The 26,190-nt window shown below is 46.0% G+C and overlaps 1 protein-coding gene across 3 annotated transcripts in view; it reads left to right on the forward strand.

Annotated features, from left to right (window-relative positions):
* TMEM63C (transmembrane protein 63C) overlaps positions 1-26,190 on the forward strand; it is a 40,225-nt gene that overhangs the window by 1,160 nt on the left and 12,875 nt on the right. The window contains exons 2-19 of one of the 3 annotated variants that reach the window (XM_089660584.1): positions 2,858-2,930; positions 4,658-4,835; positions 5,822-5,901; positions 6,072-6,104; positions 8,221-8,308; positions 9,817-9,854; positions 11,234-11,376; positions 11,458-11,509; positions 13,075-13,183; positions 13,346-13,419; positions 13,515-13,595; positions 13,674-13,794; positions 16,492-16,625; positions 24,359-24,481; positions 24,560-24,713; positions 24,956-25,062; positions 25,810-25,896; positions 25,989-26,054. In XM_089660584.1, the coding sequence (XP_089516710.1) occupies positions 4,665-4,835; positions 5,822-5,901; positions 6,072-6,104; positions 8,221-8,308; positions 9,817-9,854; positions 11,234-11,376; positions 11,458-11,509; positions 13,075-13,183; positions 13,346-13,419; positions 13,515-13,595; positions 13,674-13,794; positions 16,492-16,625; positions 24,359-24,481; positions 24,560-24,713; positions 24,956-25,062; positions 25,810-25,896; positions 25,989-26,054 (1,661 nt within the window). In that variant the 5' untranslated portion in view covers positions 2,858-2,930; positions 4,658-4,664. The remainder of the gene's footprint in view (positions 1-2,857; positions 2,931-4,657; positions 4,836-5,821; positions 5,902-6,071; positions 6,105-8,220; positions 8,309-9,816; positions 9,855-11,233; positions 11,377-11,457; positions 11,510-13,074; positions 13,184-13,345; positions 13,420-13,514; positions 13,596-13,673; positions 13,795-16,491; positions 16,626-24,358; positions 24,482-24,559; positions 24,714-24,955; positions 25,063-25,809; positions 25,897-25,988; positions 26,055-26,190) is intronic. The other 2 variants (XM_089660585.1, XM_089660586.1) reach the window with 2 other exon arrangements.

The following is a 26,190-nucleotide window of genomic DNA, read 5'->3' on the forward strand; positions in this document are numbered from 1 at the left end:
TGGGGTGTAGTAGCCATGTAGTATGGGGTGTAGTAGTGGTGGGGTGCAGTAGAGATGTAGCATGGGGTGTAGTAGTGGTGGGGTGTAGTAGTGGTGGGGTGTAGTAGCCATGTAGAATGGGGTGTAGTAGTGGTGGGGTGTAGCAGCCATGTAGAGTGGGGTGTAGTAGTGGTGGGGTATAGTAGTCATGCAGTGTAGGGTGTAGTAGTGGTGGGGTGTAGTAGCCATGTAGTATGGGGTGTAGTAGTGGTGGGGTGCAGTAGAGATGTAGCATGGGGTGTAGTAGTGGTGGTGAGGTATAGTAGTCATACAGTGTGGGGTGTAGTAGTAGTGGGGTTTAGTAGCCATGTAGTATGGGGTGTAGTAGTGGTGGGGTGCAGTAGAGATGTAGCATGGGGTATAGTAGCCGTGGGGTGTAGTAGTGGTGGTGGTGTGCAGTAGAGATGTAGCATGGGGTGTAGTAGTGGTGGGGTATAGTAGTCATGCAGTGTGGGGTGTAGTATTGGTGGGGTGTAGTAGCCTAGTAATGTGGGGTGTGGTAGTCATGCAGTGTGGTGTATAGTAGTGGTGGGGTATAGTATCCATGTAGTGTGTGCCATAGTATTGGTGTGATGGGGTGTAGTATTGGTGGTCTGTAGTATTGATGTGGTGGGATGTAGTATTGGTATGTTAGGGTGTAGTATTAGTGGGCTGTTGTATTGAGGTGGTGAGGTGTAGTAGTCTTGCAGTGTGGGGTGCAGTAGCCATGTAGTGTGTGTTGTAGTATTGGTGGTGTGTAGTATTGGTGTGGCTGTCTGTAGTATTTGTGTGTTGGGGTGCAATATTCCTGGGCTATAGTATTGTTGTGGTGAGGTGTAGTAACCATGTAGTTTGGGGTGTAGTAGCCGTGTAATGTTGCATTGGTTTGCTGGGGTGTAGTATTTGTGGTTTGTAATATTGGTGTAGTGGTCCATAGTACTCCTTTGGTTTTCTGTAGTGTTGTGGTGTAATATTGGTGGTCTCTAGCATTGGTGGGATGAGGTGTAGTAGCCATGCAGTGTGGGGTACAGAAGTGGTGGGGAGTAGTAGTATAGGTGGTCTGTAATATTAGTGTGATGGTCCGTAGTATTGGCATGCTTTTCTTTACTATTGTTGTGTTGGGGTGTAGTATTAATATTAATGTGGTATTATTATTATTGTGCTGTAGTATTAGTATGGTGGGGGTATAGTATTGGTGGGCCGTAGTATTGGTGCACGTGTCTATAGTATTGTTGTGTTGGGGGGGTGCAGTATTATTTTTAATCCAGTATGCCATAGTATTGGTGTGGCGAGGTGTAGTAGTCATGCAGCGTGAGGTGTAGTAGTGGTAGGCTGTAGTAGTATAGGTGGTCTGTAATAATAGTGTGGTAGTCTGTAGTATTGGTGCGCTTTTCTATAGTGTTGGGTTGCAGTATCATTATTACTGCAGTATTAGTGTGCATTAGCATTGTTGTGGTGGGGTGTTGTATTGGTGGTCCATAGTACTGGTTCAGTTGTCTATAGTATTGGTATCTTGGGGTGCAGTATTTGTATCAGTGCACCATAGTATTGGTGTGGTGGGGTGTAGTATTGGTGGTCTGTAATATAAATGTGGTGCTCTGTAGTACTGGTGTGGTTTTCTGTAGTATTTGTGTGGTGAGGTGTAGTAGCCATGCAGTGTGGCGTACAGTAGTGGTGGGGTGTAGTAGTATTGGTGGTCTGTAATAATAGTGTGGTGGACTGTAGTACTGGTGCACTTGTCTATGGTATTGTTGTGTTTGGGGGCAGTATAAGTATTTGTTTGCCATGGTATTGGTGTAGTGGGGTGTAGCATTGGTGGTCCATGATATTGGTGCAGTTGTCTATAGTATTGGTGTGTTTTGGGTAGCAGTATTAGAGGACTATATTGTTGGTGTGTAGTTTGGGGTGTAGTAGTGTTGGGAGATAGTATTGGTTTGATTGTGTGTAGTATTGGTGGTCTGTAGTATTGGTGTGATTGTCTATAGTATTGGTGTGTTGGGGTGCAGTATTAGGGGCCTATAGTATTGATGTGGTGCAGTGTAGTAGCCATGTAGTTTGGGGTGTAGTAGTGGTGGAGTGTAGTATTGGTTTGGTTGGGTGTAGTATTGGTGTGGTGGGTTGTAGTATTGTTGTGGATGGCTGTGTTATTGGTGCGGTGGACTGTAGTATTGGTGTGGTGGGGTGTAGTATTGGTATGGTGGGCTGTAGTATTGGTGTGGTGGTGTAGTACTGGTGTGGTGGTGTAGTATTGGTGTGGTGGGCTGTAGTATTGGTGTGGTGGTATAGTATTGGTATGGTGGGCTGTAGTATTGGTGTGGTGGTGTAGTATTGGTATGGTGGGCTGTAGTATTAGTGTGGTGGTGTTGTATTGGTATGGTGGGATGTAGTATTGGTGTGGTGGTGTTGTATTGGTATGGTGGGCTGTAGTATTAGTGTGGTGGTGTTGTATTGGTATGGTGGGCTGTAGTATTGGTGTGGTGGTGTTGTATTGGTATGGTGGGCTGTAGTATTGGTGTGGTGGTGTTGTATTGGTATGGTGGGCTGTAGTATTGGTGTGGTGGGGTGTAGTAGCCATGTCGTGGGAAGGTAGTGTGGGGTTGTATTGTGTAACGTATGATGTGGTATACAGTGTGGTGTAGATTGGAGTGTAGTACCAGTTAAGTGTGGGATGTACAATGAGGTGGATTAGGGGTATACTGAGTGGTGTAGTAGATGTGTAGTTGTGTAATAGGGGTGTAGTATATCATATGCAGTGGGGTGTACAGGGGGGTGTACTATGTGTTACTATAGTGGTGTAGTATGTGTAGTCTGAGATGTCGAGTTGTTCCTTTTTCTCCAGCAGAGCATTGTGGGCACGTCTGAGTTCAGAGGTCATGAGGAGGCCACCTAGCTGATCAGCTGAACACAACCAGGTAATGTATGGTGCCCTGTGGTGTACAGCACTGCCAACTACTTTATTATTTCAGCTCTAAATGCCCTCATCAGCCTCTAAGATCAATGTGGGTGTGGTTTAGCACAACCAATCAGGTTCCCTATATAGTTAGATCTCCACAGAATAGAGAACAGATAGTACCTCGCTGGTTGCTATGAGTGGGTACTCTGTCTTTCTACTTATATCGGGTCAGTTACATCTCCTTTAGATTAGGATGACATTCTCACCTGGATCAAAACCTTCCCTCTGTGACCCCCTCATCTGGATCATAACCCTCTCTTTGTGGAAGACTAATCCAAGGCATATTGTTCTCTTGGTGACCCACTCACCCTCACTTGGATCATACCCTTCTTTCGCTGACTACCTCACCTGAAACACACTTTTCTCGTGGTGACCTCCTCACTTGTCATCTAGGTCGTACTCTTTCCTCTGAACTCCACACCCCTCACCTGGATCATACCTAGGGTGATCTCCTCAACCGGATCATTCTGTGTTTATTTCTGGCCTCCTTTCCCCTTGTCCAGGTTACCCCAATCATATCCTTCTCTCTGTGACCTCCTCTCCCAGATTACACCCTTTGCTCTTCACCCCAAACCTAGATCATAACCTTCCTTCTGTCTGTAACATCCTCATCTCTTACCCAGATGATATTCTTCCCTCTGTGACCTCATTACCCCTCACCTGGATCATACCCTTTCTTCTGTGACCCCCTTACCCTGATCATACTCTTCCCTTTGTGACATCTTCCCTCCTCACCCAGGTCATACATTTCCTTCTGTGACCAACTCACTTGGATTTTACCCTTCCCTCTGATACCTCCTCCCCTGGAATATACCCTTTCCTCTGTGACCTCTCCTCACCTGGATCATACTCCCCACGCTGATCTCCTTAACCCCAACATACCCTTTTATTCTGTTCTTCTGTGACCTCCTCATGTGGATCACATCCTTTCCTGTGTCACCACCTCACCCTGATCATATGTTTTTCTTTGTGACCTTCTCATTTGGCTCATACCCTTCACTCTGTAACCTCCTCACCCATATCATACCCTTCCCTCTAACTTCCTAACCCTTTACCTTGAACACCTGGATCATACCCTTCCAAGGCTCTGTGACCTATTCACTCTTCACCCAGGTCATACATTTTCCTCTGTGACCTCCACACTTTGATTACACCCTTCCCACGTTGACCTCCTTAATCGCAACATACTCTTTCTTCTGTTCTTCTGTGACCTTCTCGCATAGACCATAGCCTTCCCTCTGTGACCTCCTCACCTGGATCATACACTTCCCTCTGTGACCTGCTCACCCCTCACCTGGATCATGCCCTGCCCTCTGACTTCCTCAACCCTCACCTTGGATCATACCTGTCCCTCTGTGACCTCCTCATCAAGATCATAAAACCTGCTGTTTGTGACCTCCTCACCCCACATCCTTTTGTTTGTGACTTCCTCACTCATATCATACCCATTGTTTCACATGATTTCATCCTTAAACACACTGGGCACATCCTATCCATACCTTTGTGGAGAATGGGGGAGAGATGTTGTAGGACAGAAAAATGCACCAGTCCACCATGAACTATTATTATGAATGTCCTAACACATGACTGGTCACCTCTCACTGTTCTGGAATATTGAAATTTCATTGGTTTCTGTGTGTTACTGGTCTTGGTACTCCCTCTGACATAAGTTGGTGTGTTTTACAGTGGCAATATGGATGCCTTCTTCGAGACATTCACCTCCATAGAGCCCCTGGTGACGGAGGAGCCTCCAGGAAATGTGACGGACCAATGTTACAGTGCTCGTTCACGCAGCACGGTTATCCAGGGCCTGCCGTTCGGAGGAGTCCCCACCGTTCTCGCCATCAACTTTCTTGCCTGGCTGGTATGGAGGTTGTGTGTGGGGGACCAGTCCGGGTGCAGGGTGTGGGTAGAAGGTTGTACAGGGTGACATTACAGGGGCTGCTGCTATTATATCACATATCTGGTGTAAGTTGGCTTTGTGCTTGCACATTACGTGGCTAGTATTACGTAGCTATAGACATGATAGAATTTTAAGATATTTGGATATTATTTGAATATGTTCTTAATAACTGTGTTCCAGTATTAGGTTGACATGCTGATATACACCATATGGCCAAACGTTTGCGTACCCCTAACCATCACACTTATATGATATCCTATTCCAAATCCATGGCCATTAGTATAGCATTGTTCCCCTTTGTGGCCCTAACAAACAGAGTTGGAGTGTGTCTGTGAGAAGTTACACCCTTTTGATGTTGGATGAGAAGACCTGGCTCACAATCAACATTTCAGTTCATCCCAAAGGTGTTCAGTAGGGTTTAGGGCAGAGCTTTGTGCAGGCCACTTGGGTTCCTCTACACCAAACTGGTCAAACCATGTCTTTATAAAGCTGGCTTTGTACACAGGGGCACTGTCATGCTGGAACGCAAAAGTGTCTTCTCCAAACTGTTGCCACAAGGTTGAAAGCCCATAGTTGTCTAAAGGTGTTCAGTACGGTTGAGGTCAGAGCTTTGTTCAGGCCACTTGAGTTCTCTTCTGCTCCAAACTGGACAAACTATGTCTTTATGGTGCTGATGTTGTGCAGAGGGACACAGTCATGCTGGAATTAAAAAGGACCTTCTCCAAACGATTGCCACAAAATTGGATGCCTATAGTTGTCTAAAATATTTTTGTATGGAGGGATGTCCTTGAATGTTTGGCCACAGTGTAGCGTAGATGGGTATGACAGTGTTAGAGGCTTTCCTGGTATTAGAGGATGTGATCGTGTTGGAGGGTATGCTGGCATTAGAAGGTTTGCTGGTGTTAGCTTGGTTTACTGACCTAATATTATTCTGAACTTCCTCACAGTTGTTGCTCCTGGTGTTCTCATGCTTGAGGAAGGCGGCTTGGGATTATGGACGTCTGGCTCTGCTCATAGACAATGACAGGTAATATGGTGTCTCTCTCTCTCTTACCTATTCTTCTCTCTCTCTTCAACCCCCTCCCCCACCCCTTTATCTGTACCCCCATTACCCCTCTCTGTCTCTCTCTCTTCTGGTCCATTCCTTGTTATATATTTCCTGCTGTTCTTATACTGACTTGTGAATTCTCTCCCCAGCCCTTCCATCCGACGTAGATGGACTTCGTATGAGTAATGAGTAACTCTGATTGTGGTGGAGGGCTCTGGGGTTGCTCTAGTGTATGCCATGTGTAGGACACAGCTGCAGTTGGACACTGCATGGGGCTCCTGTGCTTTACCATATACAGTTGTGCTCAAAAGCTTGCACACCCTGTCAGAAATCGTTAAATTTTGGTATTTGTATTGAAAATATGACTGATCATGCCAAAAATGCTGTTATTTAAGGATGATGATCATATGAAGCCATTTGTTATCACATGGTCATTTGGCTACTCTTTATATCATAATGATAACAGAAATCACCCAAATGGCCCGGATCAAAAGTCTCCGCCCCCTGAAATGTTTGGCCTTGGTGCAGACACACAAGGTGACACGCACACGGGTTAAAATGGCAATTGAAGGTTAATTTATGACATCTGTGGCTTTGTAAATTGCAATTAGTGTCTGTGTATAAATAGTCAATGAGTTTGTTAGCTGTTACGTGGATGCACTGAGCAGGCTAGATACTGAGCCATGGGGAGCAGAAAAGAACTGTTGAGACCTGCGGAACAAGGTAATGGAACTTTATAAAGATTGAAAAGGATACAAAAAAATATCAAAAGCCTTGAATATGCCAGTCAGTACTGTTCAGTCACGTCTTAAGAAGTGGAAAATTCCGGAATCTCTTGATACCAAGCCAAGGTTAGGTAGATCAAAAAAAATTGCAGCCACAGCTACCAGAAAAATTGTTTGGGATACAAGGAAAAATTCACAGGTAACCTCAGGAGAAATACAGGCTGCTCTGAAAAAATATGGTGTGGTTGTTTCAGAGAGCACAATATGACAATACTTAAACAAAAATTAGCTGCATGGTCGAGTTGCCAGAAAGAAGGCTTTACTGCCAATGTCACAAAAATAGCCCGGTTACCATGTGCCTACAACAATTTGACACACCTCACAGCTTCTGGCACACTGTAATCTGGAGTGGCGAGACCAAAATAGAGCTTTATGGTCATAACCATAAGCACTGTTTTTGGAGACAGGTCAACAGGGTCTGTAGAGACAAGGATATCATCCCCACTGTGAAGCATGGTGGTGGCTCACACTGATGTTTTGGGGGGTGTGAGCTCTAAAGGAATGGGGAGTCTTGTGAAATTAATGGCAAGGTGAATGCAGAATGTTATCAGAAAATACTGGCAGACAATTTGCTTTCTTCTGTACAAAAGCTGCACCTGCGACGCCTTTGGACAGCACAGCAATGACCCTAAGCACAAGGTCAAGTTGACCCTCCAGTGGTTACAGCTGAAAAAAGTGAGGGTTCTGGAGTGACAATCACAGTCTCCTGACCTTAATATCATCGATCTATTCTGGGGAGATCTCAAACCTGCGGTTCATGCAAGATGACCAAAGACTTTGCATGATCTGGAGGCATTTTGCCAAGACGATTGGGCAGCTATACCACCTGCATGAATTCAGGGCTTCATAGACCACTAGTACAAAAGTCTGAACGCTGCCATTGATGGTAAAGGGGGCAAAACACAGTATTAAAAACTACGGGGATGCAGATTTTTGAACAGAGGGCATTTCATTTGTTTACTTGTTGCCATGTTTTGTTTAATGATTGGAACCTCCTGTTATGACCTACAGTTACAGAATGTGAATCCCATAAGAAGTAGAAGAAATTGGCTTTTGCCGACTCACTCAAGTTCTCTTTAAAAATGGTACAAACTGTTTATGACCAATTCTCCAAGGGGAGGCAAACGTTTGAGCACAACTGTAAATATTCTGTGATAATCTCCTTATTTATTGCTGGGCTACTGTTTGGAGGCTCTTAAATTGTTACCTCTGTGGGTCCTAAAATGTCTCATGATCTTTCCCACTTGCACTGTGTTTGATATGAGTGTAGACAAATTCAGTGTTGGATTCCTTGCGGTGCCTTGTGAAGGTTCATTTGAGGAGCTGAGTTGGAGGCTCTCTGGATGGAGCTGAGATGGAGGCACACAGGATGGAACTGGAGTGGTGGCAGATGGGATAGGGCTTTGGTGGAGGCTTCTGGGATTCTTGGGTGGGTTTGAGGTGGTGACTATCTTGGTGAAGGGACTACTGAACATTTGCAGATTTCAAACTGAACTTATGTTTTTTGGTCCAGCCTTACCTCTCTCTTCTATGGGGAGCCAAGCGACAAGGAGAAATCACCATGTGAAACCAGCCCACCAGACCTCAGTAATAAAGACCTGGTAAGTGATGAGTCTGGAACCCTTATCCTCCCCCACCTATGCTCTTGCTTCTGCCTTCATCCCCCAGAATCTGACCTCATCCATACCCCACTCTTCCCTTCATCTTTCCCCTACTCGTGTCTTCACCCCTCCCCCACACATCCTTTCACTCCTACCTTCACCCCCTACTAGGATCATTAAAATGTTATGTTATTTCTAGACCTGTTCAGAACGGAAAAATTAGTTTAGTTTTGATTTGTTATCTAAATCATTTAGTTTAGTTTAATTTGTTTAATTCATTTTGTTTAATTTTGTAATTCGATTCAAATTCAATTAGACCGTATTCAGAAAATTTGAATCGGAATTCGAATTGGCATTCAAATTTATTCTATTCGAATTTCGGAAGACGGATATATTCTTACTATTTTTCTCTTCTATTTCCCACCTCTTCAGGGAAGCCTACCCCACCCTCACCTAACAGCCGTTCTCCTTCATTCCTCCTACCACTCCATCCCCCACAGCCATTTCCTCCTGTACCACTACCCCCTCCCTTCTAGATTGTAAGCTCGAAAGAGTAGGGCCCTCTAACCCCTCGTGTGCTGTTTGTAGTTGCTGTACTGTTTCATGTATTGTCCCCCCCTCTATTGTACAGCGCTGAGCAAACCCTTTGGCGCTATATAAACTCGATGTAATAATATTCTATCAAATTCTATTCTTTTCTATTCTATTCTAATTTATTCTATTTGAATTCAAATGTACTTTATTCAAATCTTGGAATATCTCCTAGATTGTAAGCTTGAAAGAATAGGGCCCTCTTACCCCTCGTACGTTGTTTGTTATTGTTGTACTGTGCCATGTATTGTCCCCCCTATATTGTACAGCGCTGAGCAAACCCTTTGGCGCTATATAAACTCGATGTAATAATAATGTAATAATAATTTTATTCTATTCTATTGTTTTTTTTTCTATTCTTTTCTAATCTATTCTTTTTTTTTTTTTCTCATATCTTTTATTAAATTTTCTTTTAAGAAAAAAAAATACCTTACAAAACCATCATAAATCTTTTTACATCATACATATAAACTTTTATGTATTCTATTCTATTCTTTTCGGATTCAAATTCGATTCAAGTCGAACTCAATTTAAATTTCATCCAAATTTCGTTTCGTTGTTTTGGATTTGTTACTGTTGTATTTCAGAAATTTGGATGTATTTTGGTAATGAAAAATGTGCCCAAATTTCGATTTGGAGCGGACCGCCCATGTCTAGTTATTCCTGGCTTGTGAAAACTGTTGTGCTTGACCTCCATAGTAATAGCAGTTCCTGTATAATGTTAAAACATACCCATGCACCACAAAAGATACCAAATAATCGGTGTCAGAATATTTCAGCCAAAAATCAGACAATCCATCCTATAGTATAGTGTAAAATGTGATGTATGCTGCTGTGCTGTGTGTGGTGTGTGCATGTCTATACAATAATAATAGAATATATATAATATACAATACTGCGTGGTTCCTCTCTTGCAGGGTTTCTGCTCCTGGCTCAGCTCCATTTATCAAATGAAGTGAGGACCTGTCATCTTGGTTAAAGATTCTAGAGAGTGAAGGGTATCGGGTGGTGTGGTGTGAGAGGTGTCACAGTGAAGGCGGTACAGGAAAAGATGGTGGTGGGGGAGGGGGGTTAAGTGGTTGGTTAGGTAATAAAATAGAACTAAAAGCAAAACTTTTTTTCTTTGTTTTGGATAGAGTGGAGATGGATTAGACCCTCTGTCAGTTTTTATTGCTGTCTGTGCCCCCATTAGGGAGATCCCCCCTCTCTATTTGTCCTGTTTGTCATTATCATTGAAAGTAGAAGAAAATCGCACATTTTGTGTTGTCCCCAGAATAGTAATAGATGGGAAATCCTCCAATGAGGACACTAGTTTTGGTGACCTGCGGGGGCCCCAAGAGATTCCCTTAATTTTTTTCTCACTTCCTGTTTTAGCAATAGGACAAGAAGTGAAGACAAATCTCCCCAATGGGACACAGATGGTAAATATAAACCTCACAAGGGTTATAAACTTCCCTTACTCTATCCAAAATGGGGAAAAAAAGTTTTGCCTAGAGTTCTACTTTAAAGCGGAGTTCCACCTGAAAAAAAAAAAAAAAAGTCAGCGGCTCCAAAAACTGTAGCTGTTGACTCTTTAAATACAGACACTTACCTGTCCCTCAGTCCAGAAGTGTTCTCACCACCGCTGGTTTCACCGGCCGTCTTCTCTCCCTGGCACCAGCATCTTCAGTGTGGGCACCCGGCTGTGACCGTTTGCGGCTTCATAGCCGGGTGCCCATTGTGCATGCGCAAGAAGTGCTGCGCTTTGTGAATGGCCCCGTAGTCTTCTGGGACCTGTCATGTGTCCCAGACGACTACGGGGAGGGAGGGGAGGAGGACGACTTCCGCTTCTGATCACCTAGCCGATTGCAGCAGAATTGGGAACGGGTACCTGTCAAATTCGGGTACCCCCCCGCTCCCCAAAGGTGCCAGTCCTTCATGGGGAGCGGGGGACAAAGGCTTAAAGCGGGAGGTGGAGAGACAATTAGGCAACAAGCCGTATGGTGGAAGGAGATAGGCAATTGATTAGTTTAATGGAAGGAGGGAAAGGCTGGCGAGTGGTAAGGTATGGTGAAGGGGAATGGGCAGATGGCAATATATGATGAAGGGGGGAAGAGAAGTTGGGGGGTTTGGTTGAGTTTTGGGAAGAGGAGGGGAATCGGTGGTTGGCAAAGTGTATAGGAGGAGGGGTGGGGAAATTGTGGAGGGAGGATGGGCACTTAAAGCAGTTTGGTGGAGGATGGGTAGATAAGCAGTTGGGGGGGGGGGGGGGGGGAGTTGGCAGAGAGAAGGTTGAGGGTAGATTTTGGTGGTAGGTGATATTTCCCTCAGTAGTGGTGTCTTGTCCTCTTACAGGGATGAGGAAATTCAGAGTAAGTGTGGAGTAGATGCCATCACTTACCTCTCCTATCAGCGCCATCTTCTAGTGCTGACCTTACTCATGTGTGTCTTCTCCGTCTCCATCATTCTGCCGGTGAACTTCTCTGGGGATTTGCTGGGTGAGTGACCCCCAATTTCTGGGCATTAGCCCCCTATTCTCTGTATGTCTTTCCCTAACAGTCCTCCCTCTGTGTCTGCAGGAGACGGTCCAGCTCAGTTTGGGCGTACGACCATCGTCAACGTTCCCACACAGTGAGTACTCAATGTTTTGGGGAGCAGTGAGGAAGCAATGCATGCATTGGGGTGCACTGGGCATTCAGTGTACATGCTGTATACTAGGATGCAGTGGATAATCAGTGTACATACATTGGGGTTCAGTGGGTAGGGAGTGTGCATGGATTGGGGTGCAATGGGTAGTAAGTGTAAATACATTGTGGTGCAGTGAGTAGCCAGTGTTCATACATTGGGGTGTAGTGAGTAGTCGATGTAAATACACTGGGGTGCAGTGAGCAGTCAGTATTCATACACTAGGGTGTAGTGAGTAGTCAGTTTAAATGCATTGGGGTGCAATGGGTAGTCAGTGTTCATACACTGGGGTGCAGTGAGCAGTCAGTGTTCATACACTGGGGTGCAGTGAGCAGTCAGTGTTCATACACTGGGGTGCAGTGAGCAGTCAGTGTTCATACATTGGGGTGCAGTGAGCAATCAGTGTTCATACATTGGGGTGCAGCGAGCAGTCAGTGTTCATACACTGGGGTGCAGTGAGTAGTCAGTGTTCATACATTGGGCTGTAGTGAATTGTAAGAGTAAATTTGGTGTGCAGTGAGTAGTCAGTGTTCATACATTTGGGTGCAGTGAGTAGTCAATGTAAATACACTGGGGTGCAGTGAGCAGTCAGTATTCATACACTGGGGTGCAGTGAGTAGTCAGTTTAAATGAATTGGGGTGCAGTGAGTAGTCAGTGTTCATACATTGGGGTGCAGTAAGTAATCAGTGTTCATACATTGGGGTGCAGTAAGTAATCAGTGTTCATACAATGGAGTGCAGTGAGCAATCAGTGTTCATACATTGGGGTGCAGTGAGCGCAGTCAGTTTAAATGCATTGGTATGCAGTGAGTAGTTGATGGACACACACTGGGGTGCAGTGAGTAGTTGGTGGACATACATTGGGGTGCAGTGAGTAGTTGATGGACACACATTGGGGTGCACTGAAAAGTTGGTGGACGGACATTGGGGTGCAGTGAGTAGTTGGTGGACACACATTGGGGTGCCATGTGTAGTTGATGGACACACATTGGGGTGCAGTGAGTAGTTGGTGGACACACATTGGGGTGCAGTGAGTAGTTGGACACACATTGGGGTGTAGTGAGTAGTTGATGGACACACATTGGGGTGCAGTGAGTAGTTGGACACACTTTGGGGTGCAGTGAGTAGTTGATGGACACACATTGGGGTGCAGTGAGTAGTTGATGGACACACATTGGGGTGCAGTGAGCAGTTGATGGACACACATTGGGGTGCAGTGAGCAGTTGATGGACACACATTTGGGTGCAGTGAGTAGTTGGTGGACAGACATTGGGGTGCAGTGAGTAGTTGGTGGACAGACATTGGGGTGCAGAGAGTAGTTGGTGGACAGACATTGGGGTGCAGTGAGTAGTTGGTGGACATACATTGGGGTGCAGTGAGTAGTTGGTGGACATACATTGGGGTGCAGTGAGCAGTTGGTGGACACACAATGGGGTGCAGTGAGTAGTTGATGGACACACATTGGGGTGCGGTAATGCTCTGTGACTGGCAGTGTTTGTCCCCGTTTTAGGGATCGTTTTCTCTGGCTGCACAGTATCTTCGCTCTCCTCTATTTCCTGCTGACCGTCCTCTGTATGCGCCATCACTCGGCCTCATTACATTACCGGGAGGATGACAAGGTAAGGAGGGTGTGACGCCATCATTGGGTTGTCTATAGAGGCTTCGAGCACCTGGCACAGAGCAACCTTCATGTTGGTGTTCAAGGACCATCACCACCCATGGACCTGTACAATATCTGCTCACCAGCCTCTGATTGGTCGCACTTTCTTTTTTTTCCCCAGGTGGTGCGAACACTGATGGTGACCCGAATCCCACGAGAAATATCAGACTCCTCCCTTATCACCAAACACTTCCAGTAAGTAGTTTCTTCCCTCCCCCAATAAATGACAGGACCCCATAAGGTCCTCTCTGCCCCCCCAATTCTGATCCTGCCATGTGTTCTTGTCGCAGTGAGGCGTACCCCAGCTGTACGGTCACCGATGTCCAGTTCTGTTATGACGTCCGACGGCTGATGAAACTGGACACGGAAAGGTGAGAAAACGCTCCATCATCCCTTACACCCTCTTTGCTCCTTCTGTACAAGTCACCCATCTTTCTGCTTCTCCCCAGGCGGCGTGCCATGAAAGGTCGCATGTACTTCGCTGGACAGTCTCAGAATGAGGGAAAGATCTTAATAAAAACTCACCCGTGTGCCCGCCTCTGCCCCTGCGACTGCTGCGGATTCCAGACCGTGAGTGTGCCAGTGCATAGCAGGACTAATAATAATGGACAGAGAGTGACCCTATCCATGGGAATACGGGGCTGCCATCGCTGTTCCTGTTACTTTCTAGGTCGCTGCAGTGGAACGACTATACATATGGGGGAATTCAGAGTGAACGTCCTTGTCTGCATACTAAGCAAAATGCCCAACCTGGGCCGACTAGCCATTCCTGCTTCTGATATGTAGCTGTTGACTTTTTGCAAAGTCAGAATTTAAGCCCTCCTCTCTATTTAACCCCTCCCCCTGTCTGCTGAGAGCAGTATCACATGACTGTCCCAGAAAGGGCGGAGCTGTCTATGCCTTGTGGGGTGTGATTGACAGCTGTGCATCACCCAGTGAGGGTTTATGTGGGTCTCGGGACAGACCGGAGCTGTACTTTTGGTTTATACTGTATAACGCCTATGTAAATGTTGGCTATAGGAATGGCTTTGCTTCTAAGTATCTGTAGAGCCAATTTTGTTTGTTTAGTTGTAGATGGAGAAGGGTGGGGCTATAATCCCTGTCAGTTTACTTTTTCTGTCTGCATACCTTCGGGGAGATTTGCAGACACTTTCTGTACATAGCGTGAGAGTTATCCCCATTCACACCTGAGCAGAGAGTTTTCGAAGCGATTTGGAAGCAGGTTTTTTTTTTTTGCAGGTTTTTATGCATGTGGACCTGCATTTTTTAAAGTTAGCATTGATATGCAAGCAAGGAGTCTTTGTGTTAAGGGAGGAGAGCAGAAGAGAACAGTTGTTCTGGCACAGAAACACGCAGAAAGGCTTGAGTTTCACATTTACAAATGCTCGGTGGGGAGGGCAGCCAGGGCGGTCACCCCGGGTGAAAACATTTAAAGGGGCACAGAAATTAGTCCTGCGCCGTCCCAAGTCCCACACTGTGACTGACCATCGTCCAATTGTGGTGTTGGCTGCCAGGTGCCCGGCTCTGTGCTGCTGCCACCACCATTTCCACCATGGGCCAGGTCCGGACTCCCCGCAGCGTTTTCAGTTGGGACCCCACCAATCCCAGTTCTGGCTCCTCTGCAGCTCCCCACTCTGTCCGGCTCATGTGTAGGGAGGGGAACTGGCTACTCTCAAGCAGTGGGGGAGGAGGATGCGGAACACAGCTCACACTGGACCCCCCCAACAGTCTGACCCCAGCCAGGTCCTCGGAGAAGATCGGGTGGGATGCGTTTAAAGTACTGCTTTCTTTTTCTTTTTCACTTTCTTTTTCTTTCTTTTTCTATTTCTCCTTTTCTCTCTTTTTGTATTTCTTTTTCTCTTTGTTTTTTCTTTTTCTCTTTCTATTTCTCCTTTTGTCTCTTTCTCCTTTTCTCGTTATTTTTTCTTTATTTTTCTCTTTCTTTTTTGCTTTCTCTCTCTTTATCTCTCTCTTTATCTCTCTCTTTTTCTCTTTCTTTTTCTCTTTCTATTTCTCCTTTTTGTATCTTTCTCCTTTTCTCTTTCCTTTTCTCTTTCTTTTTTTCTTTCTTTTTCTCTTTCTATTTCTCTTTCTCTTTGTATTTCGCCTTTTGTATCTTTCTCCTTTTCTCTTTCTTTTTCTCTCTCTTTTTCTCTCTCTTTTTTTCTCTCTTTCTCTCTCTCTCCTTTTTCTCTCTCTTTTTCTCTGTCTCTTTTCTTTCTCTCTCTCTCATTTTTTCTTTCTTTTTCTCTTTTTTTTTCTCTCTTTTTTCTTTCTTTTCCTCTTTCTTTTCCTCTTTCTTTTCCTCTTTCTTTTCCTCTTTCTTTTCCTCTTTCTTTTTCCTCTTTCTTTTTCCTCTTTCTTTTTCTTCTTTCTTTTTCTCTTTCTTTTTCCTCTTTCTTTTTCTCTTTCTTTTTCTCTCTCTTTTTTTCTCTCTCTTTTTCTTTCTTTTTCTCTCTTTCTTTTTTCTTTCTTTTTCTCTTTCTGTCTTTTTCTCTTTCTTTTTTCTGTCTTTTTCTCTTTCTTTTTTTCTGTCTTTTTCTCTTTCTCTTTTTCTTTCTTTTTCTCTTTCTCTCTGTTTCTCTTTCTTTTTCTCTCTCTTTTTTCTTTTTTTCTCTTTCTTTTTCTCTTTCTATTTCTCTTTCTCTCTGTTTCTCTTTGTATTTCTCCTTTTCTCTTTCTTTTTTACTTTCTTTTTCTCTTTCTATTTCTCCTTTTGTCTCTTTCTCTTTTTCTTTTGTTAGGGCACAATTGGCTTGCCTTGCTACGGGCACTGACAAACAACGCTATGCCACTGCAGACACTTCCATTAAAATCTGTGGGGCCAAAAGTGCTCAACACAGTTCCAAAAGAAACTCACGTACTGATCTGTCCCACTGTATTATTGTATTCTGAAAGCGGAGACTCCCACCCCCTCCAGTCAGAATACTTTAATGTCCTCAACACAGTCACACACTGTTATTATAATAATACATTGAAATAGCTCTGACATATTCTGCAGTGTTGTACAAAGAACACTGAGCCAGTTACATCAGTTTTCACCAGAAGAGCTTGAACTCTAATGTCCTTCCAGTCATACATTTTTATTATTATACACTTTTATACCTCTGACATGTTCCGGCATATTTTCTTACATCTGTATCTTGTTTTCATGTGTAGTGATAACATTGTAAATTGATTTCTTAGATGAATATAAAATCATTGTAAGGACTGACAAATGTACCGTATCTGTCTTCTGTGAACACACTTCCCCGTCTTTTCTACCAGGTGGAGGCAGAGCAGTATTATGCTGAGCTGGAGGAGAAGCTGACTGATGAGTTTACAGCCGAGAGGAACCGAATCCCCCTGAAGAGGCTGGGTGCAGCATTTGTCACCTTCCAGGATGAGAGGATGACAGCAGTGTGAGTGGCAGAGATCACCCAATTTACTGGCTTCATGTATTTTCTATATTATACTCGGCACCTGGTAGGAAAATTCCATCTTTTACTTTTTATATATTTTGTCGTCTGCATTTTTACGTATTCAGGAAACATTTTATGGCTTACATCAATCTCTTTACCAGAGGAGCTTACACTCTTATGTCCCCACCACAGTCACACGCTATTAGTGTCATACAGAGAACGCTGAGCCCAGGGGCGGACTGACCATTTGGAAACTCGGCACTGCCCGAGGGCCCGGGGTCAGTAGGGGGCCCCATGAGATGCCCCTGGTACCTTTTTCATAGGCTTTTTTGAGTTTGGGCAAGGACACGGCCCCATGATCCCCTATTGCCCGAGGGTCCCATGAGTTGTCAGTCCGCCCCTGGCTGAGCCAGCCATATCCGTCTCTCCAGCAAGTGGTGCTACTCTGCAAGGTGCTGTTGGTTCACTCTGCTGTGCTCTCAGCCAGGAGTGACACCAATCTTGGGGCTCTCCCTCCGGCTTCTCCCCAGGTGTCATGCAAGAAGCTGGGGATGACCCAGATGGAGGCTCTCCAGAGGGGCTGAGGCCTACGCCGCATGGTCAAGCTGTCATGGATCCTGGGCTTGTCCCTATGCAGGGTGAATCCTCACCAGCTTTCCAGGACAGAGCGGTGAATAAACTTTGCTGCATAACTAAAGAGGAGCAGGAGCTTGCTGCCCTAAAAGCTGAATTCAGGAAAAAGAAAACTTTGCATGGAAAGACCTGGAGCAGTGTGAGGCAAGACTCCTAAATTAAGTCTCTGGAGGCATTGAAGAAGCTGGAGAAGTTGGTCACTTCTCTGAAAGAAAGCAGCAGTGTGTTCAGAGAGAAGTATGAGAATGAGGAAAGGTTCCAGCAGATGAAGAAAGGTGCCTGCGCCAGTACCAGCCAGAGGTCGGATATCAGAGCAATATGGATGGGGGGGTAAGGAAACGGTTTCACATGCTGGCCCCAGTACTACCTCTGTCTCAGGATCTGTCGCATCCGAGTCTGTATCTGCCCCCCTTCCTCCCCAGCTGCCTGGGTCATCTCAGGAGGAGGTTGAGGAAAATGGCGGATTGCTGCAAGCCATTGAGGAAATGGAATCTCCCTTGAGTGGCAGGAAGTTCCAATTTTCCACCGACCCGTCTGATGAAGATGAGGAGGAGGATGTTGTCCCTCGGCCTGTAAGGAAGAAAGTTGTGGAGCAGTTATCATTTGTTAAGCCTGGTCAAGATGGCGGCAATGCTACAATGTCTGTTGATGGAGGACATGTTGGAACTCTTACAGTTCAGGAAAATGCGTGTGAGGATGTGCCTATGGAGAATCTGTCTCAGTGTGTGGAGGACGTTCCTGTGGTTACTGCTACAGAGAAAGAGATTGCATCTGCTGACAGATCCTTGTGTTCGGCAAGGAAAGCAGGAGGAGATGGTGGGTATCCAGTTACAGAGGTTCTTGTTGGTTGTGAGAATAAGGAGCAGGAGTCCCACATAGACACTAAGTCTGCAGAGCAGGAGTGCCGCATGTCCACTAAGACCGTGGAGCAGGAGTGACGTATGGACACTAAAACAGCAGGTGTTTTTTCTGGACAGGGGACTTTACCTGATAAATGAACTGCTGGTAGTTGTGGTACATCTGGGAGTATCATGAGCGGGAATGTTGTGCTGGAGGGGAAGATGGAGGATCAGGTGGTGGATAATCTTCTGGTAAATGTGCCTAAACCTGGCAATTATGTGTCATCTGTTCCGGGTAAGAACTATGCTAAGGCTGTGTCGGGACAAAGTCATGCTGCTGCTGGAAGAGGAGCCAGTTGTGGGTCGTCGCCTACCGCACCTTCTTTCTTTAAACGCAGGAATGTGGTGCAGCTCAGGTGGGAAGGAGGAGGTTTTCCACCTATCAGGAGATTGGTTGTGGACAGGATCCTAGCCATGGAATTTAAGGCTGAGGGTATCTATGCTTTAATCAGTCCGATGGGTTCCTATGAATATGATTTGCAATTTGTGCGTCTAGAATTACTCTATTTGTTTTGGGAGCAGTATGAGCAGATGTATAGGGGCCTGTCGGACTGGAAGGGGCTTGTTCCCAAGGTAGTATCACCTTGATTACAAATGTGACTATCCTGACTAGGAATGAATCTATACCCCCGGAGGACTTATGGATTTGGCTGAGGTTTGGTGAAACGTTGTGTCTCTGAAAAAAGATAAAAGTGATAGAGGAATATGGACGGGTGGATGGTCGGTGGCGATGACGTTGAGAGTGTGTGTAAATGTTGTCCAATATTTGTCGTCCTCCTGCTTTTATTGGTAAAGATAGGATTACCGTCTTCTACCCTGGACAACCTAAGCTATGTTATAAATGTGGAGCCAAAGGACGTTTCTGCTCTTCCTGTCCAAAGCACAGAAGTTCTCTTTGTGTCAGGGTCTGGGGTATCTGGCTAAAGACTATAAGATCATTAGGTGTAACTTGTGTGATCAGATTGGTCACCCCCATAACCAGTGCCCCGAGGCTATGCACAGTAAGCCAGAGTTAGTGGAGGAATTCATTCTCTTGGATAGGGAAGAGTTTGAGTTGGCTGAGATTGTACCAGGGGACCCTAGTGTCTCTGTCCTGTCAGAATCTGTGTTTGTGAGGCCATGTGAGGTGTCAGTGTTGGAAAGTGTGGCTGTCAAGTCTGTGTCTAAAGCTGTTGCTCCTCCTAGAGTAGTGAAGGGTGCTGGACCAGCGTGTATGGTGGCACCGACCCCTCTTCCTTGGCATGCCAGCTGGAGGTCAGCAGACGCCATGGGGTGGAGTGGTGATGGATTTGATGATGGTGGGGAGGGGAAAGGGATGAAGGTGGCTGGTGTGGAATGGGAGGTGAATGATGTGGGAGGCGGGGTGAATGATGTGAGAAGTGGGGGGGTTTTGTCTGAGGATGTCCTAAGGGGCAGGGGGGAGGGGAGTTCTGCCTTCAGGATTGTCAAGTGAGGATATGGAGTGGTTGGAGGCTAAAAGAAAAACTGGTAGGAGAAGGAGGAAGGATGTCAGTGTTCCAGAACCAGTGAGGGTGGATGTGTCAAATGCATTTGAGTTTTTTTCTCAGGTGGAAGGTGAGGGCTCTTCTGGTGAGGAATCTCTAATTTCCGTGGAGGAGGAATCACAAGGAATATTGAAGCAGGTTGGGTCTCTGAGTAGGGAGGGGGGGTAAACAGGCTAAGAAACGTGTACCTCAATCATCCTGATGGCGGTTCCTGCTCCTTTGAAGGTGGCGACCATTAATGTTACCAGCATAAAATCAGTAAGTGCTCGTAACATGGTCCTTTTTTTTGCTCATCGGGTTTGATGCTGATTTTTTCTTTTTGCAAGAGACCAGGTTGTCTAGTTTGGCAGATATTCATCTGGTGAACAAGGAGTGGAGGTGTGGCTCCTCCCTCTGGTCTCTTGCGGCCGAGCCTTACACTGGAGTTGCGTTACTTTTTTCCGGCATGGTAACCTGTCGGCGGATTATTAAGGTAGAAATGGGGAGATGCATGGTCTTAGACATCTCCATGGGGGGGGGGACAGGACCTGCGCCAGATTAACATCTATGGGCCCCAGACAAAATGGGACAGGAAATGCCTCTTCATGAAGATCAAGCCTTTCCTTTTTACAGCCCAGCAAGTTATCTTTGGTGGTGATTTTAACACCGTCACTAGGACTAAGGACAGGAAAGGTACAGGAGCCAGGCTGGTCTGTGGCGGCCTGGACAGGCAGGTCTGGTTGATGTGCACATTCATTGCCCAGATGGCATGCGATTCACTTTTCAGCGAGGTGCTAGTCAGAGTAGAATAGGTGTGTGTTTTTTTTTTTTTTTTTTAAAGGGGAATTCCACCTGCTCTGCACCAGTGTGTCAGGCGGTGGAGTTTTCCGATCACTGTATTCTGTCTGTGACTCTGTATGGCCCCAATACACCGCCTAGGGGGAGGGGTACCTGGAAGCTGAATTCCTTGACGATGTGAAGGTGAGTTCTTTGAGGATTTTTTTTCAGGCACAGGTATCGATCATGGACTTTTGCAGCAGAAAGTCAAGAGTGGTGGGCGCTTACAAAACGAAGGATCGTTCAGTTTTTCAAGGCCACAGGAAGAAATAAACAGTATGTCACCTACCAGCATCTGTGAAGGAAGCTTGATAGACTTTTCTCAAATAATGGAGATCCGGGGGCGATCTCTTAGGTTAAACTCTTGCTCAGGAAGTGTCAATATGACAAGCATGCCTCTTTGGTTCTGGAAAGGGGTTATGGGAAATATCACTTGCCTTACTAGAATTGCAAACAAAGTAGAGCAGTTAAATCAGTTGTAGGCCATGTTGATAGTACAGGTTCCCTGATAAAGGCCAAGTCAGGGATCCTGGAAATCGCCAGGTCATATTATGTTGACCTCCTTGGTAGCAGAGACCCTGAGCATGTCAAGTGTTCTGGACTTTACTCCAGGACTGGAAAATGCTAGCAGAGGAATCGCCTTGGTTGGTTGTTGTTTTTCAGTCCTGGTTTAGGCCTTTTCTGTGGAGGTGGGAGAATGGTGGGCCAGTGAAAATCCTGAGGGTCCAACGTGGTAAGTTCCCGGCTGATTTTGCTCCATGCCTGAAAATGCTTCAGCAGTAGAGAGTGACAGCGGAGGAAATTAAGTCTCTTTCTAGGAAGGCCCTGGAGAGGAGGGCTGTTGAATCTGCCTTTAGCGAGCCATTGGCCTTGAGGGATTGCCCAGGCCCTGTTATGCGGGAGGGTCTCCATTTGATGAATCTGGAGAGAAACCCTTTAAAGTTTTGGGATTTGGCCTGGCTCTCTTTCCATGGCAGAGTCTATGTGAAGGGCAACCTGAAGCATCGCTCTGCGGAGAACTGTGGTTGTCCAAGAGTGGAGTGCGGTGGGGTGGAGGAGACGATGGACCATTTCTTGCTTCAGAGCCCCTTCATTGTAGAAGTCTACAAGCGGGTGGGTGGGGCTCTGGGTATCCCTTACCTTTCCTACTTGAATTATGCAGAATGGTCTTATGGGGCTTTTCAAACTCACCAGGATTTTGATTTCGAGACACTTTTTCTAGTTAGCTTTGTAATCTGTTACTTCACGTGGAATGCACGGTGTCAGGTTTCCATTCGCAAAAAAATCCTCCCTGCCAAGGTGGTGGTGAACAACATTCTATGTAAGGTTGAGAAAATTTGCGGTCTTGAGAAGGACAGGTGGCGGCCGGGGGCCTGGACAAGGTCGTGGAGGAATGTCAGGTCCCCGTAGCTGCTGTCTGTCAGTCTCTGGGGGCGTGGCTTCTCTTTCTGTCCTTTCATGTCCCCTAGATTTTTATAAGATCAAATTTTTGGAAAAAGTCTGCATGTATGGGATAAATATTTAATTGTTTCTTAGCCTGAGGGGGGGTTCAGGTGGAGTTAGGGTTTGTTGAGATGCATTATAATATTAAAATATGATTGGTTCTGTTTGTTTTTTCCTGGCAAAAAAGCCGTTCCTGTTTTCTATGCTGAAGTAAGCTATTTTTGTTTAATTATATATATATTTATCTATTTTTTTATTTATTCTGTATATATGTAAATATGGTTTTATTATGTTTGTAAGATTTGTAATAAACAAAAATGTACAATCTAATGTTCCCATCACAATCACACATTATTATTATATATTTAATTAGCTCTGGCATACTCTGCAGTGCTGTACAGAAAACACTGAGCTAGTCACATCAGTCTCTGCACTGACAGAACTTACATCACTGTTTCACCACAGTCACACACTAAAGCTCTAATGTATACCATAGCGCAGTATATTGAAGATACTATATTGAGGCTTCAACCACCAGAATATAGACTAAACAAGCTCCACCCATTAGAAGTATAGGGTAAACAAGCTCCACCCATTAGAAGTATAGGGTAAACAAGCTCCACCCATTAGATGTATAGGGTAAACAAGCTGCACCCATTAGATGTATAGGGTAAACAAGCTCCACCCATTAGAAGTATAGGGTAAACAAGCTCCACCCATTAGATGTATAGGGTAAACAGGCTCCAGTCAGGCTGTAGAACAAACCGGCTCCGCTCATCAAATGTATAGGAAAAACAATCTCCACTCATCAGATATAAGGAGTAAATCATTTGTAGCTATCAGATGTAGGGAACAAACAAGTTCCACCCATTAGGAATAAACAAGTGCTATCCATTAGATCAGCGGTCTCCAAACTGCGGCCCGCAGGCCAGATGTGGCTCTTTGCTTGCTTTTTTCCGGCTCTTGGGGCACTTTTCATTCCACTAATACAAAGCAGTATTCCTTCCATTGACACCAACGATGGGCGTTATTCTTGCCACTAACACCAATGATGGGACGCTATTCCTCCCACCGACACCAATGATGAGGCACTGCTTCTTCCACTGACACCAATGATGGGGCGCTGTTACTTCCACTGATATCAACTATGGGACATTGTTCCTCCCACTGACCCCAGCAACGGGGCACTGTTCCTCCCACTGACCCCAGCAACGGGGCACTGTTCCTCCCACTGACCCCAGCAACGGGGCACTGTTCCTCCCACTGACACCAGTGACGGGGCACTGTTCCTCCCACTGATCCCAGCGACGGGGCACTGTTCCTCCCACTGATCCCAGCGACGGGGCACTGTTCCTCCCACTGATCCCAGCGACGGGGCACAGTTCCTCCCACTGATCCCAGCCACGGGGCACTGTTCCTCCCACTGATCCCAGCGACGGGGCACTGTTCCTCCCACTGATCCCAGCGACGGGGCACTGTTCCTCCCACTGATCCCAGCGACGGGGCACTGTTCCTCCCACTGATCCCAGCGACGGGGCACTGTTCCTCCCACTGATCCCAGCGACGGGGCACTGTTCCTCCCACTGATCCCAGCGACGGGGCACTGTTCCTCCCACTGATCCCAGCGACGGGGCACTGTTCCTCCCACTGACACCAGCGACGGGGCACTGTTCCTCCCACTGACACCAGCGACGGGGCACTGTTCCTCCCACTGATCCCAGCGACGGGGCACTGTTCCTCCAATTGATCCCAGCGACGGGGCTCTGTTCCTCCCACTGACCCCAGCAGCAGGGCACTGTTCCTCCCACTGATCCCAGCGACGGGGCACTGTTCCTCCCATTGATACCAGCGACGGGGCACTGATACCAGAAATGGGGAACTAATTATCCCACTGACACCAATGATGTGGCACTGTTCCTCCCACTGACCACCAAGCTTAGGGTATTGTTTTTTCCTAGCGATTCCAGGGCATTTTCTACTCCCACTGGACACAATCTGGCCCCCCTAAAGTTTGAAGGGCAGTAAACTGACCCTTTGTTTTATAAAGTTTGGGGACCTCTGCATTAAACGTATAGAGTTAACAGGTTCCACTCATTAGACTGAGGAATAAAGAGGCCCCACCCACCAGATGAAGAAGTACACAAACTCCGCCCATCAGAGGTAATAAAACAATGTATTCTGGTTCCAAGACTAGCATAAAATGTTTATTCCCTATGTTTGACAGGCAGAGATTGTTTACTCCCTGTGTCTGATGGGTGGAGATTGTTTGTTTGTTTGTTTGTTTGTTTGTTTATTCTTACATCTGATGGGTGGAGCTTGTTTACTACCTACATCTGATCCATTTATGTGATAGGTGGAGCCAGAGTCCATTTAAATGTTATAGGTGGAGACTTTGTTTGGCATTGATTATTGAAGTAACTCGATTTCCTGTCCTCAGGATTATCCAGGATTACGTCCATCCACGATGCCGGCGATCCCCTCAGCAATCTTCCGTCACTCCGGTCCTTCTTTCGCACCAGTGGGGGGTCCGTTATGCTCCGGCACCCAATGACGTCATCTGGTATGAGACTTGCGGCAATGTCTGTCCTTGTCCTCCTGACCATTCTGTATAGTGACCTTGTCTTTCTGTCATTGGCAGGGAGAACTTGGCTGTGTCGGGACCTGTGTGGTGGGTTCGGTTTGCTGGCCTGAACTTGGCATTATTTATTCTGCTTTTCTTTCTGACCACCCCGTCTGTTATTGTCAGCACCATGGACAGGTTCAATGTAACTCATCCTGTGGAGAATCTGAGGGTGAGTGGACACACGGAGGATTTGGGGGCATTCAGTGAACTGCTTGGTCCTTGGTCCGTGACTCCCCAGCTATGTCCTTCCTCAGGGCTGTTATCTGTGAAAATGAGCCTTCATTTAGCAGTATTACGTGTAATATCTGTGGAGTGTTTATTTTATCCAATCCAGTGGGTTGCTGTGGGGTGGGCTGTGAGATTGGTCAGTGGGGCAGGGTGGTGCTCTCACATCTTCTCTACTCTCTCTAGAATCCGGTCATCACCCAGTTCCTGCCCACTCTGCTGCTCTGGATATTCTCAGTGTGCCTGCCATTCATTGTATACTACTCGGCGTTCTTGGAGTGTCAGTGGACCAGGTGAAGGGCTGACTGTGAAGACTGCATAAATGACAGACCCACACTGCCCTATGACCACCAGTATCATCCTCCTCCGTCCACCATTGGCAACCTTATTATTACCCTCTTCTAGTTACCTTCCTTCAATCATCATTGTCATCCTCCACTTACCACTGTCACCCACCTCTGACCTCCATTGTCATCCTCCACCCCAATATCATCTTCTTCTAGTCACCTTCCTTTGATCACCGTTGTCATCCTCCACTTACCACTGTCACCCACCTCTGACCACCATTGTCATCCTCCACCCCAATATCATCCTCTTCTGACCACCAATGTCATCCACCTCTGAGCACCACTGTCACCCTCCTATAACCATCCTTGTCATCCTTTGAGCACCAATGACATCCTCCTTTGACCACCATTGCCGCCCCCCTTCTCCAATCACCATCGTTGTTCCCCTACGATCACCATTGTCTTTCTGATACGATCACCATTTTCTTTCTAATATGATGACCATTGTAATCCTTCTCTGTCCAGCACTGTAATCCTCCTTCAACCACCATTATCATTCTTCCCTAACCAACATTGCCCCCTACTTCGACCACCATTTTTGCCACCCTAAAACCAACAGTGTCACCTTCCTCTGACCACCATTGTCACTCTTCTCTAACAGTCATTATCACCTTCCCTAGACCACCATTGTCACCCTCTGACCACCATTTTCTTCTTAATCCATCTTCTCTAATAATTCTGATTCATTTTCAGATCAAACGAAAACCGGACAACAATGCACAAGTGTTATTTTTTCCTGGTGTTCATGGTCATCATACTGCCCTCTCTTGGCCTAACCAGGTACTACACAGATATATGGGTGACACTGCTATACAGGTTAGTGCCATCTATTGATATTCTTCTTAACAGCAGTCCTTCCCATTCTCTCCTAGTCTGGACCTATTCTTCCGCTGGCTGTTTGATGTGCATTTCCTGGAGTCAGCCAATGTCAAGTTACAGTAAGTGCAACTTTTACCCTCCTCCACCTTCCATCCCTGCCCTGCCCTGACCTTACTTATACAACCCCTATCATTTTCTGACTGACATTTACCCCTATATTTGTCTATTATCCCATACTTTTCTCTCTTACCTTTC

Source organism: Staurois parvus, unplaced genomic scaffold (assembly GCF_062004578.1).
Source record: "Staurois parvus isolate SC_StPar_1 unplaced genomic scaffold, SC_StPar_1.0 ptg001253l, whole genome shotgun sequence".
In the NCBI taxonomy this organism is placed as follows: domain Eukaryota; kingdom Metazoa; phylum Chordata; class Amphibia; order Anura; family Ranidae; genus Staurois; species Staurois parvus.